At 44.2% G+C, this 17,472-nt stretch overlaps 1 protein-coding gene across 1 annotated transcript in view; it reads right to left on the reverse strand.

The window, feature by feature from the left end:
• LOC140207643 (NACHT, LRR and PYD domains-containing protein 3-like) overlaps positions 1 to 16,425 on the reverse strand; it is a 35,625-nt gene extending 19,200 nt beyond the window's left edge. Inside the window, exons 1-5 of the mRNA XM_072276197.1 lie at positions 16,216 to 16,425; positions 11,006 to 11,097; positions 9,203 to 9,369; positions 3,491 to 3,662; positions 3,328 to 3,393 (exon numbers count right to left, since the gene is read on the reverse strand). Of these exons, the coding sequence (XP_072132298.1) occupies positions 3,328 to 3,393; positions 3,491 to 3,662; positions 9,203 to 9,369; positions 11,006 to 11,015 (415 nt within the window). The 5' untranslated portion in view covers positions 11,016 to 11,097; positions 16,216 to 16,425. The remainder of the gene's footprint in view (positions 1 to 3,327; positions 3,394 to 3,490; positions 3,663 to 9,202; positions 9,370 to 11,005; positions 11,098 to 16,215) is intronic.
• Positions 16,426 to 17,472: the final 1,047 nt, after the last annotated feature.

Here is a 17,472-nt window from a genome sequence, read left to right on the forward strand (position 1 = left end):
AGGATACTAAAAGCTTTTTCAAGTATATAAAGAGTAAAAGACAGGTGAGCGTAGATATAGGACTGATAGAAAATGATACTGGAGAAATTGTAATGGGAGATGAGGAGATGGCAGAGGAACTGAATAAGTATTTTGCATCAGTCTTCACTGAGGAAGACAGCAGGATACCGGACACTCAAGGGTGGCAGGGAAGAGAAGTGTGCGCAGTCACAATTACGACAGAGAAAGTACTCAGGAAGCTGAATAGGCTAAAGGTCGATAAATCTCCTGGACCAGATGGAATGCACCCTCGTGTTCTGAAGGAAGTAGCTGTGGAGATTGCGGAGGCATTAGCGATCATCTTTCAAAAGTCGATAGATTCTGACATGGTTCCGGAGGACTGGAAGATTGCAAATGTCACTCCGCTATTTAAGAAGGGGGCAAGGAAGCAAAAAAGGTAATTATAGACCTGTTAGCTTGACGTCGGTGGTTGGGAAGTTGTTGGAGTCGATTGTCAAGGATGAGGTTACAGAGTACCTGGAGGCATATGACAAGATAGGCAGAAATCAGCATGGATTTTTTAAAGGAAAATCCTGCCTGACAAACCTATTACAATTTTTTGAGGAAATTACCAATAGGCTAGACAAGGGAGATGCAGTGGATGTTGTATATTTGGATTTTCAGAAGGTCTTTGACAAGGTGCCACAAATGAGGCTGCTTAACAAGATAAGAGCCCATGAAATTACGGGAAAGTTACATACGTGGATAGAACGTTGGCTGATTGGCAGGAAACAGAGAGTGGGAGTAAAGGGATCCTATTCTGGTTGGCTGCCGGTTACCAGTGGTGTTCCGCAGGGATCAGTGTTGGGGCCGCTTCTTTTTACATTGTACATCAACGATTTGGATTATGGAATAGAGGGATTTGTGGCTAAGTTTGCTGACGATACGAAGATAGGTGGAGGGGCCGGTAGTGCTGAGGAAACGGAGAGTCTGCAGAGAGACTTGGATAGATTGGAAGAATGGACAGAGAAGTGGCAAATGAAGTACAATGTTGGAAAGTGTATAGCTATGCACTTTGGCAGAAAAAAATAAACGGGCAGACTATTATTTAAATGGGGAAAAAATCAAAGTTCTGATATGCAACGGGACTTGGGAGTCCTCGTACAGGATACCCTTAAAGTTAACCTCCAGGTTGAGTCGGTAGTGAAGAAGGCGAATGCAATGTTGGCATTCATTTCTGGAGGAATAGAGTATAGGAGCAGGGATGTGATGTTGAGGCTCTATAAGGCGCTGGTGAGACCTCACTTGGAGTACTGTGGGCAGTTTTGGTCTCCTTATTTAAGAAAGGATGTGCTGACGTTGGAGAGGGTACAGAGAAGATTCACTAGAATGATTCCGGGAATGAGAGGGTTAACATATGAGGAACGTTTGTCCAGTCTTGGACTGTATTCCTTGGAGTTTAGAAGAATGAGGGGAGACCTCATAGAAACATTTCAAATGTTAAAAGGCATGGACAGAGTGGATGTGGCAAAGTTGTTTCCCATGATGGGGGAGTCTAGTACGAGAGGGCATGATTTCAGGATTGAAGGGCGCCCATTCAGAACAGAAATGCGAAAAAAATTTTTTAGTCAAAGGGTGGTGAATCTATGGAATTTGTTGCCACGGGCAGCAGTGGAGGCCAAGACATTGGGTGTCTTTAAGGCAGGGATTGATAGGTATCTGAGTAGCCAGGGCATCAAAGGTTATGTTGAGAAGGCGGGGCAGTGGGACTAAATAGGATAAAATGGATCAGTTCATGATAAAATGTCGGAGCAGACTCGATGGGCCGAATGGCCTACTTCTGCTCCTTTGTCTTATGGTCTTAAAACCCTTGGCATTACAGGAAAGATACTAGCATGTGTAGCGGAATGGCTGACAGGCAAGAAGCAGCGTGTATGAATCAAAAGGGCCTTTTCTGGTTGGTTTCCAGTCACTATTGGTATTCTACAGTGGTCAGTATTGGGACCACTACTTTTCACATTATTTGCCAATGATTTAGATAATGTAATTGATGGATTTGTGGCAATGTTTGCGGATGATACAAAGATCGGTGGAAAATTGGGTAGTGCTGAGAACGCAGTAAGACAAAGACAAATTGGAAGAGTGGGGCAGAAAAGTGGCAGATGGCATACAGTGTTGGGAAATGTACTTTGGTAAAAGGAACAACAGCGCAGACCATTATATAAATGGGACGAGAGTTCAAACATCAGAGGTGCAGAGGTACTTGGGAGTCCTCGTGCAAGACTCCCAGACTTTAATTTACTGGCCGAGTCTGTGGTAAAGAAGGCAAATGCAATGTCGACATTTATTTCGAGGGGAAGCGAATATACAAGCAAGGTGATAAATGCTGAGCATTTATAAGACTGTAGTTAGGCCGCACTTGGAGTATTGTCAACAGTTTATGGCCCCATATCTCAGAAAGCATCTGTTGTCATTGGACAGAGTGCAGAAGAAATTCACGAGGATGATTTCGTGAATGAAGGTGTGAACATCCAAAAATCATTTTGGAAACTTTAGGCCTGTACTCATTGGAATTCAGAAGAATGCGGGGTATCTACTTAAAAGGACCAGATAGGATGGATATGGAGAGGACATTTCCCATGGTGGGGGTATTAAGAACTGGAAGGCACAACCTCAAAATTTGTGGGCCATCCTATAGAACATGTAAGGAGATTTTTTTTTGTTTAGTCAGAGTACTGTATGCATTGTGTACTCTACCACAGACTGTAGGTATATTGAAGACGAAAGTTGATTGTTTCTTGATGGGTCAGGGCAAGAAAAGGATATGGTGAGAAGGTAGGTTTATGGAGTTGAGTAGGATACGGGATCAGTCATGATGGAATGGAGGAGCAGAGTGGTTGGGCTGAATGCAATAATTCTGCTCCCATGTCTTGTGATCTTATGTTCTTATGTTCTTATGGAGGAATAACAGCAAATCTCGGCTCCACTTTGGATCCAAGCTGTGAGATTTCGCTTGCTGGAGTTGGATGTTCCAATTGAAAGTGTTTGCCTTCAGCTTTCTCAAATCTCCAGATATTCGGCGCTAGAGAAAGGGGAACGCCGAGGATTCCTCTCTGACCAACGGGATTGTCTGTTTATAAAACCCATAGAGGTCTCTGGATGCAGAGCCCGAGACCCAGAAGGTGCCGGGTGTTGTGACAAATGCAAGTGCTTTCCTGTCCTCCAGCTGCAGCAAAGAAAAAAAAACTGTCTCCCAGTTTCTGACAGTCTCTAAGCAGGCTTCTAAATATAGCTATTGAGACTCTCAGTGCGAAATAAAGACTGTGAGATTTCCGGTCCATCGCTTACCCTTCAGGTCAGTGGGCGCTTCAGATAAATCCCGTTCAGTGTCCATGTACGCGAACTGGCCATCACCTGTTGAAACAGATTAACCTGCATGAAGTCTGGCCTGTGTAATATTGTAAATTCATCATCAGTTATATCTGTAACACACAGTTATTGTTCGCCGTACCACGTTCTCGAATTTCATTCAATATTTTGCTCAGCTTCGGTAAATGGTGATGTAGTTTCACAAAGGATTCCCACATCACCCACCGGGCCCCGGAGCCCTTCTCCATCACCAGATCCAGGAGGAGTTTGGAAGCACCCGATCGGTTTTCCCTCTCCGCAAGCTCAGTCACGCTCTGTAATGAACAATGGGGAATATATTGATGAGCGGAGTGATGGGTAAAAATCTACCCTGAGCATGTACTGACCCAGCATATTCTGCTCGCCACAGATCACTAACAGCCATTGAAGTGTTCATAGCGGGGGGAAAATTTAAAAGAAGTGAGCGGGGTCAGTCGGGACTTATTGAACAACACAGATTGCGGGGAATTATCCACTTGGGAAGTTTTAAGCGGGGCAGACATAGTGTGAGTGAGCCAGTGATACAGTCGGTAGTTGAGTCTTGAGTTGAGGAGAGGCGGAGGCTATAGGTAGATTTTGGATATTATTTTCCGTTCTATTTTTCACGGTGAGAACAGCAGGAATGCCAAGCAGAATAGTGGAATGCTGTCCCTATAGAGTGTGACAAGACAGGGAGGCGTCCCCTGTCCCTGACAGCTACACCTTCAGGAATTTCATCCAGCTGCAGCTTCTTACAGACTGTGCTGATGAATTGGAGCTGGACCTGGATGAATCCATAATTACTGAGGAGGGTGAGAGGTTGACTGAGAGTCTATACAGGGAGAGAGCTATAACCAAGGCGCAGGACACAGGCAACTGGGTGACCGTCAGGAGGGGGAAATCGGAATGCGTCAATGCAAGAAACCCCTCTATAATAGGTATAAGGCTTACTGTTGTGGGGTATGAACTAGCAGAGCAGATATATATAGAGGCTATGCCTCTGGCATTCAGTTTGGCTTTGTGAATCGGAACGGATGAGAAGAGGTGAGCTGCACAGACAGTGGGAATTCAATGGTTATGAAAACAGTCTGGAGATTCTGTGGACGACAACAAGATCTCTGGATGGCGTGTTGTTGAGGGCAGGGATATCTCCCATCGAATCAGAGGGCAGGGTGAGCAGCTAAAGGTCGCGGTCCACGTCAGTACCAATGACAAGAGTAGGAAGGGTGACGACGTCCTGCAAAGTGAGTTAATGGAGTCAGATGCTAAGCTAAAAGGCTCGACCTCCAGGGTTGTGGTCTCAGGACTGCTACCTGTGCCACGTGCTAGTGAGGCCGGTAATAGGACCATAACGCAGTCTAACGCTTTGGGTGCTTTTCCAAAGAAGTTGGGATCTTGACAGACTTGATCGATTTGCACCTGAACTGGAAGAGGACTGATGGACTTGCAGGAAGGGTTGTTAGCGCTGCATGAGGAGGGGAAGGTGTTAAACTTGAGTTGCAGGGGTTGAAGGACCAGAGTGGTTGCGTGGGAAAGATTTTGTTAAACTGATATATAAAGTAAGGACACTAAAGGATAATCATGGTGAAACTACTGTTCCAAAATGTGTATTCTTTCATTACAAGGAGTATTATAGGAAAAGCAGATGAGCTTAAAGCATGGATCATCACATTGCATTACAACATTGAAACCATTAACGTGATTTGTTTCAAGGAGGTGCAGGACTGGCAGCTCAGCATTCCAGGTTTCCGTTGCATTAGACACGGTTCGATAGAGCGGGAGGGATTAACGAACAAGGGGTGGTACAACTCGTTAGGGAAAATGTCACTGCATTGCTCAGAACGGACAAAATCGACGTCTGGTAAACTGAGACTACATTGGTAAAACTACGGGATAAGAAATGGTTGACCACGTTAGTGGGATTATATTGAAGAGCACCCAATACTCAATGGGACTTAGAGGATCAAATTTGTCGAGAGATCACAGACAGTTGTAAGAAATACAAGGTTTTTATGGTAGATAAGTTTAACTTTCCATTTATTGACTAGGGCACCCATATTTTAAAGGACTGGATGGGATAGTGTTTGTCAAATACGTCCAGGGAAGTTTCTGTAATCAATACATTGAGGTCATAACTGTAGAGAGTACATACTGGAATTCTATTAGGGATCAAGACAGGGCAGGTGATAGAGGTGTGTGCAGGGGAACACTTTGGGTCTGGTGATCATAATGCCATCTGTGTAAAGATCATTATGGAAAAGGGTTGGTGTGGTCATCGGGTAAGAATTTAAATTGGGGAAAGTCAATTTTAATAGAATCAGAAAGGGTGTGACTAAAGTGGATTGGAACAGGCTGTTCTCTGGTAACAGATATGCCTACTAAGTGTAAGGCTTTCAAAACTGATATTTTGAGAGTACAGTGCATAAATGTCCGCAGGTACAGTGTTTGAACGTTGCTGACAGAATAAAAGTCAAGGGTAACATGTTTAAGGAACCTTGGTCTTTGAGAGGTATTGAGGCCCTGAGCGCATCGCAAGTGCAGGCTCGAAGGAGCAGATGATATACTTGGTGAGTACAAGAAATGCAAAAGTTAATAAAGGAGAAAATCAGGAGGGCGAAAATACGGCATGAGTTTGCTCTAGCAGACTAGGAAAAAGAGAACCCCAAACTCTTTATCAACATATTCAGAACAAAAGCATACCAATGGTATAAAAACTGGTCCCTTTGAATTTCAGAGTGGGCCTTTATGCATGAAGCTGAAAAAGGTTGGGGAGATTTTAAATGGAACTTTTGCATTTATATTTACTAGGGAAAATGAAGAGACTTTAGAGTGAGGCAAAGGAGCAGTGAGATCATGGACTCTATACAGATTAAAGAGGAGGAGGTGTTTCTGTCTTTAGACAGATTAGGGTGGATAAATCCCCAGGGTTTTCCTTCGCATCTTGTTTGAGACAAGTGCACAGATTGCATGCGCTCCAGCTAAGATCTTTAAAACGTCAGATGCGGAAGTATTGGAGGATAGCTAATGTTGTTCTGCTGTTTGAAAAAGCTGTAAGAATAAGCCAGAGAATTACAGGTTGGTGAGCCTAACACCAGTGGTGGTAAGATATTGGCAGGTATTCTAAGGGACTAGATATGAGTATTTGGATGGACAAGGCTTGATTAGGGGTCGTCAACACTGATTTGTACCTGGTAGATCCTTTCTAACCAATCTTATAGATCCTCGAGGAAGTTACCAAGCAAGTCAGTGGACTTAAGGCACTTGAAGCATTTGAGACAAGGCACTTTACCAGGTCCCTCATGGGAGCTTGGTCAATAAGGTTAGGTCACTTGGCAATCATGACATGGTAGTAAGTTAGTTCAGATACCGAGGTTGTGAAAGAAGCTAAGAGAGGTAGTAGAGGTTTGCTTCTCTGACTGTAGGTTTATGACTAGTGGTGTGCCTCGGGGATCTGTATTTGGCCTGGTGTTGTTTGTCATATATATCAACGCTCTGGATGATAATGTGGTAAACTGGATCAGCAAATCTGTGGATGACACCAAGGTAGTGACAGCGAGGAATATTATCAGAGCTTGCAGCGGGATTTGGAACAGCTGGAAAAGTGTGGAATGGAAAATGGCAGATAGAATTTAATGAACACAAGTGTGAGGTGTTGCACTTTTTGAGGACAAACTATTATAGCACTAAGACATTGAATGATGAAGGTAGATGGCGTTGTAATGTTTCTAAAACATGGGCCTTCATCAATCAAAATACTGAATACAGATGTTGGGATATTTAATTATGTCGAAATTGATATAGCAGAGGCTTAATTTGGAGCAATGTGAGCACATACCTCTGGGAAGGATATCAGTAAGATTTAAAGAGTGCAGAAAAATAAATTACATATTGTTGCCAGGTTTTGAGGCGCTGAGATATAGGGAAAGCTTGAATAGGTTAACACTTTATTCAATAGTGTGCAGGAGGATGAGGAGAGATGTGATAGATTGTCAGGACCATGTAGCAGGGATCCGATCGCAGACCCAGTACTGTGCACACAGTGATATCAATTGAGTAACAAATCCCGAGCTGCAAACAACGTCGGTGTCAAAGTTCAGGCAGAAATCAAAACACCAGAGAAATCCAAGAACTACAATCGGGAAACAGGCAGAGTCGATATTCAGACGGACAGAGTACAGATACGAATGCTGGAAAGGCTCAGAAAAATTCACTGGCATGATCTGGCAACAAACAGGTGAAAACACAGGACTGAAATTTGCTGAGCAATAAACAGAATGGCAGATGATAAGTGGAGCGCAATGAGACACAGCTGGCAGCAATGCAGGTAGTAATGAGAAATAGATGAGAGACGGAGTACTCAGTAATACAAGGGCCGGAGTAGAGCAGGAGCGGGGACAGGAGCACATGGCAATACAAAACCACAGAATGACAGCTAGGGGAAAAACACACAAAAATACAGAGTTCAACTGGAGGCACTGATAGGTAAACAAGTTTATAAAAGGGTATAGATAGGGTAGATGCAAACAGGCATCTATTACTGAGGTTGGGTGAGACCAGAAATAGAGGTCATTGGATTAAGGATGAAAGGTGAAAGGGAGTATGAAGGGGAACTTCTTCACTCAGAAGCTGGTGAGAGTGTGGAACGTGCTGCCATCGGAAGTGGTTCATGTGCATTCGATTTAAGAACAGTTTGGATAAGTACATGGATCGGAGGGGTATGGATGTCTCTAGTTCTTGTGCCGATCAGTGGGACTAGGCATATAATAGGTCGATGTGGATTAGATGAGCCGAAGAGCCAGTTGCTGTAGAGTTCGATGACTACGACTAGGTCGAACTATGACTGGGTCACTGTTGATTTTCCCCAGGGTAATTGCTGGTGGTCCGCAACAGGTTCACACTTCACTGCCAGGCTCCATGAGGGGTCCAGTATCAGCCTATAGCTGGGAATTAGCAGTGAGGAAGACAGCAAATTCTGGACTTCTGTGCATGTGTGAGAGACCAAAGCCAACTGGTAGTATTGTTGAGAAAGAAGTTCAGACTGAAATTGTCAGCTGCCTCGCGTGAAATGTAGGGTTTGGTATGGTGTGTGGCTCCTCACTAAAATTCAGTCTGGGAGGCAATAGGTGAATGCACTCCAGTAGCACGACGACCATTGGAAAACTGTTTCTTTGTAATTCTACGTTAGCCGTAGATGCTTGGAATATTTTCAATGATACTAATTTTGTACTTCTCAATGCTGACAATATATGCTGTGGTAATTACCAACTCAAAGTGGAACAGTCACAAGGAACATAAGGTAAAAAACCATTGAAGCATGTTGGGATATTGATCAAAAATAGGGCAGCAGTTTAAATAAGAGACGATAGTCAGTGTTACCTGGTCAATTGAAAGATGGGTTGAAGGTAGACTCGAGGGATGAGCTGGGAAATAAGGTCATTTGATTTGTGGGAAACCCATGGGAGATGGGCTTGTGAGAACTCACAGTGGTGAATGGCAATTAAAGTCGAGCATTGGGAACATGATGTGATGTCAGACAGAGTGGTGTAAAGTGTTTCTCTGTCCACTTGCAATGTCCGTCAAGTGTCATATTACTAAAGTTACTTGTCAATCATTGCCTGCATCATAACCTGTCTAAAAATGAATGTGTTCAGAAAACTGGAGAGAGGCTTGTATTGGTGAATAAAGGTTCAGGGTTTCCACAGATGAAAACCCTTTTCTTGATGTTGACCACAAGCATTGTAGGATTTTCATTGTCCAGAGTTACCTTTCCGCCGATTCTGTGGGTTTGTGATAGATTCAGTAGAATCTACACTCAGTATATGTTCCTACCACTTACCTGGTACTCTCGCTCATTGAAATGATGATCATGTGTTAACATGAAGCTGACTCCCTCCACACCCTCCTCAATCGCCTGCTCCAGTCGCTCCATGTAGAATCTCGTCAACCGGAACAGGTGGTGATCCTCACAGTTTGACAGGAAGGCGGAGAATGCGGAGTTCAGATCTGTAGTCAGTCACAGAACATAAAATAGTAGAATGTACCATACCTATACGGAGACGATGCCAACTTAAACCAATCCCATCTTAGGAACATGGTCAATATCACTCCGGTCCCGGCCTACTCAGAAATTCAAACGCCTCTCAGATGCTGCTGAGTATCTGTTTCTAGCCCCTCCGTAGGCCCCACATTCCACACACTGATCACCGTCTGTGGAAAACATGCGTCCTAAATCCCCTTTAAACTTTCCCTTCTAACCTTAAACCTATTCCCTTTGGTATTTGTGGTGAAACTCGTCTGCGCCCTCTCCGGATCCTAATCATTCTTGTGATGTTGTTACCAGATTTGTGCACAATAATGAAATCGCCTCTTACCCAACGTTCATCCAGTTACAGCCCAAATTTAACAAATACCTGTACCTCAACACATCGTCAGCACATTATCTATTGTGTTGGCACTTTCAGGGAGCTATGCATATCCATCACAAGACCCGTCCGTGCATCAATCTTATTAACGGTCTCAGCATTCACTGTGCACCTCGCGAACTTGACCTCCCAAAGTGCAAATTCTCACATTTGTCTGAATTAACCGTACTTGGTGAAACTCTGTTGGATTCTAAACACTTTGACAACAGTCCCAAATTTACTCAACTCCACCAAATCTGTAAATCAACGAGTCAGTCCGCCCAGTATATCATTTTGAGTAATACATAATTTATTATTAATTTGTTTACATTACACACGACGCATGGTGAAACAGTGATCCTTGCGGACACTACTGGTCACAGGCCTTCAGCTAGAATAACGCTCCTCCAGTCCTGGCTGTATTTTATGTGCCCAAGACAACTTTGAAATCAATTTACAAATTCTCTGATTAAGATTCCTCAACCCGAAACGTCGATATTTAATTACTCTCTATATATGTTGCCTGACCTGCTGAGTTCCTCCAGCATTTTCTGTAGTGCCCTCTCTACTTACCATTTTGTTTTACTTTAATGCTATTCGTCAAGTACATTTCATTGCTTCGGTAGCCCCCGCCCCACAATCACACCAACCCCCCAGATTCCCTGTTTAAAAATTCTCTTGTTCACTGTTTCCTACACCCAGCCTGTTCTCCCACAATATAACGTTATTTAACCCGACAGAAAAGAGACACCGGGAAACTCCCCTCACCTCCATTGTGCAACAACCCGAAAATCCGGGGAGAATTCACCATTTCCCTTCCAAGAGAGAAAACAGCATCTGTTTCTGTCACTGGCTGTCGGAGACATTTCCCACATCCGGATGTAACAAATACTGACAGAAACTCTGTTCTCTGGACTGTTATATTGCCCGCTGTTGTATTCCTGTCTGAGTTTCGCCCAGCCCACCTTATTCGGGAGCCCCTTCTCCTTTCACTCAGGTGAAGATTTGCACGGTGAGCGGAGTGATTCGAGCATTCCTGTTGTCAGGTCCCTGCGTTGGACCTGGTGAATTGTTCCAGTGCTCAAGATCGCTTTACCAAGAGGAACATTGACCCCGTTTGATGGTACTTTCTCTCTGCCCCTTTCTCGCCTAAGATTATTCCTCTGAGCTATTGATGACTTGACTACACGTGTACCATAAGGACAGAGCTTTAATTAGAAACAGCCCAGTGAGCATACCTGTGTCCATTCTGACTCTGACTGACGTTGGTAGATTGTCGCTTCCTTGTCTGCCGTCCGAGAGAAAGAAAGCCCCACCTGCTGGCGATGATCTGAATTACACAAATAAAACAGAGTGAGTCAGTTACTCTGCCATTCATAATTTAGATCATTTTTGCAAGGTCACTGCTCACTCTCCTACATTCCAGGGAGTAAATGGAGGTTGGAACAAATACCTTCAACTGAACGCAAAGTTCAAGAAGTAGCGATGCATTGAAGCTGAAGAAGCCAACAGAATTGAGGGGGAAGAAAAACAAGTGTTCGGTTGAAGAAGATTAGAGAAATCAAAAGAACATTCCATGTCAAATGAGTATAGGAAAAGGCAAAGAATTGAAGGACCTTACAGAAGCAGAAGACATCAAAAAGAGTTGCAGGAACACTCAGAAGAATCGTAGAAAGTTCCAACAGCAAAGACACCTGCAATGACTCCCTCATCTATCTGGAGCAGAACATTCTGGAAAGTGAAGTCGAATGGGCGATAGAAAACATTGCCAATAATAATACTGCAGGATGTGACAGGGTTCCAATTGAATTGTTTAAAACTTGAAAAGGTGATGCTGTAAACGTGTTCCATGCAATTTTCCAGCAGATCTGAAAAAAAAAAAAACAACGACGACCTTTAGGCTGGGTAAAGATCCATTTTTATCCCAATACCTAAGAAGGAAAATGTAAAGGAATGTTCAAATTACCAAAACATTTCACAGGCTAGCAAGGTAGTACTAAAGATCATTCAAGCAAGACTCCAGCAATACATGAATTGACAACTGCCAGATGTACAAGCTGGTTTTAGAAGAGGCAGAGGCACCAGATACCAAATTGCTAACCTACGCTGGATAATTCCAGAAATGTATTTATCTAGCAAAACACATCAAAGTTGCTGATGAACGCAGCAGGCCAGGCAGCATCTCTAGCAAGAGGTACAGTCGACGTTTCGGGCCGAGACCCTGCGTCAGGGCTAACTGAAAGAAGAGCAAGTAAGTGGGAGGGGAAGGGGGAGATCCAAAATGATAGGAGAAGACAGGAGGGGGAGGTATGGAGCCAAGAGCTGGACAGTTAGTTGGCAAAAGGGATATGAGAGGATCATGGGACGGGAGGACTACGGAAAAGAAAGGGGGAGGAGGATGCCCAGAGGATGGGCAATAACGGATGGGGTAGGAGGGGAAGGTGGGGAATTAACGGAAGTTTGAGAAGTCAATGTTCATGTCATCAGTTTGGAGGCTACCCTGACGGAATATAAGGTGTTATTCCTCCAACCTGAGTGTGGCTTCATCTTTAGAGTAGAGGAGGCCGTGGATAGACATGTCAGAATGGGAATGGGACATGGAATTAAAATGTGTGGCCACTAGGAGATCCTGCTTTCTCTGGCGGACAGAGCGTAGATGTTCCGCGAAACGGTCTCCCAGTCTGCGTCGGGTCTCGCCAATATATAGCAGGCCGCATCGGGAGCACCGGAAGCAGTATATCACCCCAGCCGACTCACAGGTGAAGTGTCACCTCACCTGGGAGGACTGTCTGGGGCCCTGAATGGTGGTAAGGGAGGAAGTGTAAGGGCATGCTACCTGGCCTGCTGCGTTCGCCAGCAACTTTTACGTGAGTGGCTTGAAATTCCAGCATCTGCAGATTTCCTCGTGTTTGCGTTTTAATTTGTTTCCTACCCGGCCTGCCTTCCCCTATCATTTTGGATCTCCCCCTCCCCCTCTCACTTCCAAATCTCTTACTAGCTCTTCTTTGAGTTAGTCCTGACGAAGGGTCTCGGCCTGAAACGTCGACTGTACCCCTTCCTATAGATGCTGCCTGGCCTGCTGTGTTCACCAGCAACTTTTATGTGTGTTGCTTGAAATTTCAGCATCTGCAGATTTCCTTGTTTTGAGATATTTATCTATACTTTATTGATCACTCTAAAGCCTTCGACAGTGTGGACCATAATAAACTATGGGAAATCCTTAAAGAAATGGGGATGCCTGGACAACTGATCCGCCTTATCAGAAACTTGTACAAAGATCAAGCAGTAACATTTAGAACTGAACACGGAGCAGCAAACTGTTTCAAGATTGGGAAAGGAGTACGACAAGGCTGCATACTTCACCCTACTCAGTTAATCTATATGCTGGACACGTCATGATGAATGCTGGTCTAGAGGAGTCAAATGTTGGAATCAAAATCGCCGGACGAAATGCAAAAAAACCCCAGATATGCAGGTGATGTTACTCTTAGGGCTGAAAGTTAGAAGGATCTGAGGACGCTTCTAATCAAAGTGAAAGAAGAAATGGAAAAACTGACGTGTTACTCAATATTATGTCGACCAGTCCTTTAACCCCGTGGTAATAAATGTAAAGGAAGTGGAAGCAGTGATGGATTGTGTCTTCCTCAGTTCAAAGATTTCTATAGATGGTAATTGCAGCCGCGAAATTAAACGGCCGCTTACTTCTGAGGAGAGCAGCAATGGGAATTTAGATAAAATACTGAAACGCAGAGACATAACATTGTCTACGAAGGACCGTAGACTCAAGTCTATGGCATTTCCAGTTATGATGTATGCCTAAGAGAGCTGGACTATTAGTAAGGCTGAATACAAAAGAATCGTCACCTTTCAACTTGGATGCTGGAGGAAAATGTTTAGAGTTTATTGGGCACCAAGCAGATCCAACAAGACAATACTTAATGATATACAGCCAAACTGCTGACGAGGAGACTTGAAAAGCTCAAATATTTTGGCCACATCAAGAGAAGACAGTATTCCATGTTGTGTAAAACGGAAGGTAAAAGAAGGAGAGGACAACAGAGGCGATGATGGATAGATAATACCACTCAGGCAATGCGCATGACCTTGTGGGATCTTGGATAAGCAGTTTCCAGCAAGGCGGCTTGGTGTGCAGTAACGCTGTTTTAATTCGCTGTATTCATGGGTTTTCATGTATGGTTGAATGACTATTGAATTTGAACATAAATTAGTCAATGGTTGTATCATAAACAAAATACAGAATAAATATAAATGTTTTCAGTCAATAATGGACTTGCAAATGTTGCATTTTGTCCCTCAGATAAATTGCTAATGCATGCAGGGAACAACCATACTCCAAGCATCTGTCCCCACAACACGCACTGGGACAGCCTGTTGGCCTGAGGTGGGTCTGTTTACTCTGTTCTTTAAACCCAGACACCTCAAACAACAGCCAGCCACCGGATCATATAGTAACATCATTGCTTGCCCTCAAAATCAGCCCACACTGCACTTGCAGGTGAATACCTGACCAGTGTCCGCTACAAATATACTGAAGCCTTCTTCGTCCTTGCTAATTAGGAGGAGATAACCCCTCTGTTCTCCCACTTCAATCCGTCGGCCTTCCAGCTCCGCAAGCTCCTTGCCGAGGAAGAGTGACATTAAAAAAAAAGCTTATTGGGTATTTCCCGGGAGTCAGGGTGGTAAATACGTGGCAAGTCTACGGGAAGGAATACTTTAATAACGAAACCCATAACCCCATTGGCTGCTCTGCTAAATTGGCATTTGCTCTCACCAATGGGAGATAAGTAAATCTCACGTCACATCATGGAAGGTATCTGATAGATGCCGGGCGTGCGCAGCGTGATGAAATTGTCTCCACGTCAGCCCGAGAGCGCGAGGGTGACGAATGATTCAAAAGTTCGACCCTTAATGTGGCTGCGGCACATACTTAACGCACAAAGCTGAATGCAAATCATTAAATCAAGCAAACTGCTCGTGTTCAGTTCAACTATATAAATAAAATCATATCTCCCTTCACATGCTAGTAAGCTTACATTAATTAAATTGTCAGAGTTTTTTCAGTCAACAAAACAACACGCAGAACTGGACCACACTGCCCCTCGAGACTGTTGCTGCAGATAATGAGATCACCGCTGAACTGATCTAAAATTTCATTCTCTATTTCCCTATGTCCATCGCTGTTACACTTCAAACCCGCTGTTTATCAAAAATCTCGGCCTTCAACAGAATAAGTCTTTGCTTCCACTGGCCATTGAGGAGAGGAGTTCAAAAAAACACACACAATCGACACAGGAACAATAGATGCACTCGTCTGAAATGGGAAATTCTGGAAACGGAACAGATGTTTGCTGTACAACTCGCACCCTTGCTTTGAAACTAGTGGCCATTGTTCTTAATCTTTACCTAACCTGTGGAAAATGTCAATCGAGCAAACAGGAAACAGTGGGAACACAAAAAGCACCACCACCAGAAGCAGCTTAAAAAACACAAATATCTCCTTGATCACTGATTCAATGCACAGACAACTGGAAATAAAGATAAAAATCAGAACTAAATATCAGAGGCTGAATTATTCTCACCTTAATTCCCCAAGAATATTCTGAGTGTGGATACTGTGCATAGTTTCTTAAAATAACCCCGCCCACTACCCCACACGGTTCTCTCCATAACCATGGCAACACACACAATGCTGGAGGAACTCAGCAGGTCAGACAGCATCGATGGATGTGTGTAAACAGTCGACGTTGCGGACGGAGTCCCTTCATCAAGACTGGAATGGAAAGGGGAAGAGGCCAAGTGATTGACTGATTTGGAAGGTGCGGGTTGTTGTACTGTGAGACGTAGGCTCAGAGTTTGCGTGCCAGCAGCTGCCTGTCCGTGCACATTCCTCAGAACAGGGAGCGGCTGTTCTTCTGAAATCAAACCCAACCGGTTCGACAAAACACTGGCATTCAAGTGTGAAGAAAGTCTGATATTTTACTTAACCCTTTCTGCTACAGGAAAGAGCGATAAAACCAATGGTGCAATGTAAAGAACATTACCTGTGGCCTCCAAGGTGACTATACTTTGTTTTTTTTTTTGTTTTTTTTTTTGTCCAAGGCTGCTCTGTGGCCTGCAAGTTCCACCAGCATTTTTTGTGTGTTGCTCGGATTTCCAGCATTTATTGTATTCTCTTGTTTGAGAGAGATTGGTGACGGGTCACTGCCCCGTGGGATATGTCATATGTTACCACTAGTGTGAAAGATTTCTTCACTCGCTCTCACTAGTAACCACTCTCGTTTCTCGTAATCCATTTGGACAATGATCGACCCGTTAACATGAACATGTCAGGACTCCCCTCTCCCACTAAATTCACTCCCGATCCCGACCAAAGCCGAGCCTCGCTGTAAAGGCTGAATAATTGTACAGAATCATCGGCAACTCTTACCTCTGATATCGTAACCTGACGGAGTTCAGTGTGGTCCCGGGAGATCACAGTCTGACTTCCCGGGTGATCGGCAATTGTCCTGCACCGATGTGCTCACAATGTACGGAGAGTTGAGCCAGAGCTGCTATTCCCGAGTCCGTCGCTTATTACACATGGACAGGGCCGGGTGAGCTGGGGTAGAGCGGGACTGCCGCAGTCCGTGTCACACTAACTCTCACCGGCCCAGGACGGGTCTGATAGCGGGAGGAGGCGGGAGTGGGATCAATGTAACAACCCTAACGAGGAAAACAAACAGGCTGCGTTAACCATTCTGTCTGGATTTCCGGGTAGATCTCTCCTTTTGGTTTCACTGCAACCAGTGGGACGGAGTTTCTCTATTTAACTCAGCGAGTCCCAGGCTGAGAACTTGATCCAGCCCGGGTTCTGGAACAGTCTGAGCTCCGCCCCCTGTGTATATGGGACTGTCCGGCGTAGGTAGAGTTTCAGCTCAAACTTCCCTCAGCTGTTCAGGTACAGGGAGCTTCACTTCTGCTGAAATTAAACCAAATACGTTCGACTATATATATTCCCACTAAACTGTGAAAAAAAGATCTGGTCAATGATTTTCTCAGCGCCTCTCGATTCAGAGGAATTTACTAACATTCATTTATTAACTCTATCATTGAGCGATTATTGTATTCCAATCCGGACAACTATTGTCACAGTAATCTCCCTCGCCCACTGTTAACAACGGGTTTCATTTCACAAGCAGTGGTTATTGATCCACGCCCCGACGGAAACACTTGCGGAATTTGTTTCTCTTAAAAGTTACCTGTTTGAAATGACCAGAAGTTTTACCGAGGGAGGTAATGATGGGCTGATTGAAAATCGGCACTTTTGAGGGAGGCTAATGTGAGAATGGCCGCCTGGGAGGGAATGACGTATTCACTGGAAATATTCGCATACGTTAAAATGGCCGACAGGGAGGGAATGACGTACTAATGGAAAATGAGCACTAGGGAGGGAATTGTGTTCTGATTAAAATGGGAGCCTCACTCCCTCTATCCCCTGGCTAATCTGCACACTCCAGATCCCTCTGCCGAATCTACCTCATCTAGACCCACCATGATTTTGTACACCTCCATCAAATCTCCCCCAAATTGTCTGCGTTCCAAGGAACAAAGTCGTAACCTTTTCAATCTTCCCTTATAACTCAGGTCCTCCAATCGCAACAATATCTTTGTAGATTTTCGTTGTACGCTGTCAAATTATTTAAAT

This window comes from Mobula birostris, chromosome 13, assembly GCF_030028105.1.
Source record: "Mobula birostris isolate sMobBir1 chromosome 13, sMobBir1.hap1, whole genome shotgun sequence".
In the NCBI taxonomy this organism is placed as follows: Eukaryota; Metazoa; Chordata; class Chondrichthyes; order Myliobatiformes; family Myliobatidae; genus Mobula; species Mobula birostris.